We start from the raw sequence: 2,500 nt of genomic DNA on the forward strand, positions 1-2,500 counted from the left end.
TGTGTATCATGATTGAGCCAGGTCCTCTCCTGCATCCATACATCGCTCTCTATTTGTGATTTCTACTGTTACTGAAACAACTGATCTTCAAGTTTTCAAAGTGGGTTTCCTATTAATATCTGTAAACCTATCACAAAAGATATTCTGTCTAGCTCAGCTTCAAGGCAGTGATTTGGGCGCTTATAGGTGTACTTTGTTTAGTGTCTCCTATGGTGTAGATTGGATAGATTTTGTAAAAGATACCATTACTTTTAAAGAAACATACAATTTGACAAGATATTGCATTTTACTTTCAATTTATTGCCATATTTTTCATCACACTCATTGTTTTCTAACTGTCACTAAATTGTTCATTTTCTTAGTCTGTTACATCGGTAGACCTATTTACTGTTTATAAAGCAATATGCACTTACAGGTTTTGGAGATGGTTTGGGCTCTGAGGGTCGCATGTGCAAGTGGGTCATCATTGCTTGAAGACGTTCACGTTCTTTAGAAAGCTGTTAAGAAAGAGTGAGATCAGAAGCATTTTAGAAATGACTGATACAGCTATTTTATTGCAGTGATACATCTTATCATTGAGCTTGTCTCAGTGTAATGATTCCTGCATATAAAAGTCTATGTCAGTGGAAACTTATCTGTGAGGAAATGTAACTTTAGCTATGGAATTACAAAAAAAAACCCAACAAAACCAAACAACTTTTATAACCTTCTTTATGTTAAAAGGTCAGAGAAAACAAATAACACTTCATCTTTTTGTCAATAAGAGAATTGGGGTCACAGTTGCCTAGACAGTAACAAGTTACTGAGACTGTAAATTAGAAGGCCCATAGTGTCTCTTTAAAGTCCTGTAGACACTGTTAGGAATGGACTAGTGCCAACAGCTGTGAAAGGGGTGAAGGGTCCTCAAAGGGAAGTGCCTTCCAGGATTGTCTACACACTTCATCCTTTCCCGCTGAGGTCCAGTTAGTGCCCCCTGCAATCTGCCATCATCAATCTAATTCAGTAGAGTGACAGAGACCAGGCAGTGTGAAATGTTGAACTCTGCATCTACACTTGCACTGGGTCTCATTACAACTGACGGACCTTACTTTTCCATCAGTCAGATGCAGCAGAAAAAAAGAAAAAGAAAAAAAAAGGAATAATTGGTCACACTACAAGCAATGCCTTCAGTTGACCTGTTATGTTACATGATACCCTTGGTAAGTGGTAAACAGGTTTTCAAAAAGCTTTTTTTTTTCAACTACCTCCAAAAGAAAACATGATTCTCATAAAAATGAGGTTTTCATTTTCATGTATCTTCACTATTTCCTAATATAAAGTAACAAAACATTTTTGTAACCCTCTGGGACAAGACAAAACAAAATGTTTTAAAATTGTTTTAAAAGTCCATAAATAACAAAGATAAAATCTTTATTTAATAAACATGAAGCCAATGTAACCATTTGTCTGTCTAAATTTCTTATCTCAATGAAATGATGTAGGCGTTTGAATAGGAGAAGTAATTCTGTGAGATTAAAGGAGAACATAACAAGACTAATGATAACTTGTGAAATGTAACTACTTTGTGGTACGCTGTTATTTTCTGATGAGTTTCTTAGTTTTTATAGAGACAGAGTTTTCTTTAGTTTTTGGCTAAATTCAATTTAAGCACTAAGTAGATGAAAGTGAAAATTTTGTATGTTGTTGGACACTACACTATAAGCATATAATACCATTACTCAGGAAAAAAAGACTCAAGCAGGGGATATGACTTGACTAATGCAACTTGAATGAAAACAAACAAACATGCTAGAGGCAGGAAAGAAAAGCTGCTTTTTGGGGAGTGGGGATGGTACAGGGGGAGAATAAAGTTTAGTCTATCACAGATTACAGCATAAAGTCCTAAGGAAAGAAAATCAAGATGAGCTCACAAAGTTTTCTCCCTCTTAACAGCAATTCTAGTTGAGTTTTTGGTTGATCTATAAAGTAAGGAAAATTAGGTAGGGCATTCTTGCTTTGGTACATTCAAATATCCAAACAGTTAAATAATTTCTTACATTAAAAATCAACATTCAAATATCCAAACAGTTAAATAATTTCTTACATTAAAAATCAACATTAGTTTTCATGGTTTAAATTTTTTTTAAGTCCTTAAATTTTTATCATTCAATGTATCATTTATGATTAATGAGTTTTAAAAGATATATTAAGCTGTGAAAGACAAAAATATTTCCAGTTGAATTTAAGACATTCAAAAATTGAGGCTGGAAGAATTTTAATGTTGAATGACCATTTAACAAACCTGTATTTCTAACTGTTGCACAACCTGCATTTGCACCCGACACTGAGCAGTACTTCTGTCATCCAAAGCATGTTCATTGTTAAGGTGCCTAATTAAAAGAGAAAATCCAGTGAAAATTTAGCACTAAGTATTACCTATTTTCCTGTTACTGTTCTCTTTTATTCTGCCCTGCACTGATACTGGTATAGACATGCAGAAAAAATGGAGAACACTTTCAAA

At 34.0% G+C, this 2,500-nt stretch overlaps 1 protein-coding gene across 2 annotated transcripts in view; it reads right to left on the reverse strand.

The window, feature by feature from the left end:
* FOXP2 (forkhead box P2) overlaps nucleotides 1-2,500 on the reverse strand; it is a 699,815-nt gene that overhangs the window by 43,957 nt on the left and 653,358 nt on the right. For both annotated transcript variants that reach the window (XM_078154200.1, XM_078154192.1), the window contains exons 11-12: nucleotides 2,282-2,369; nucleotides 414-497 (exon numbers count right to left, since the gene is read on the reverse strand). In XM_078154200.1, coding sequence (XP_078010326.1) covers nucleotides 414-497; nucleotides 2,282-2,369 — 172 coding nt within the window. The remainder of the gene's footprint in view (nucleotides 1-413; nucleotides 498-2,281; nucleotides 2,370-2,500) is intronic.

Source organism: Phascolarctos cinereus, unplaced genomic scaffold (genome assembly GCF_003287225.1).
Source record: "Phascolarctos cinereus isolate Bilbo 61053 unplaced genomic scaffold, phaCin_HiC Scaffold_1;HRSCAF=81, whole genome shotgun sequence".
Taxonomy (NCBI): Eukaryota; Metazoa; Chordata; class Mammalia; order Diprotodontia; family Phascolarctidae; genus Phascolarctos; species Phascolarctos cinereus.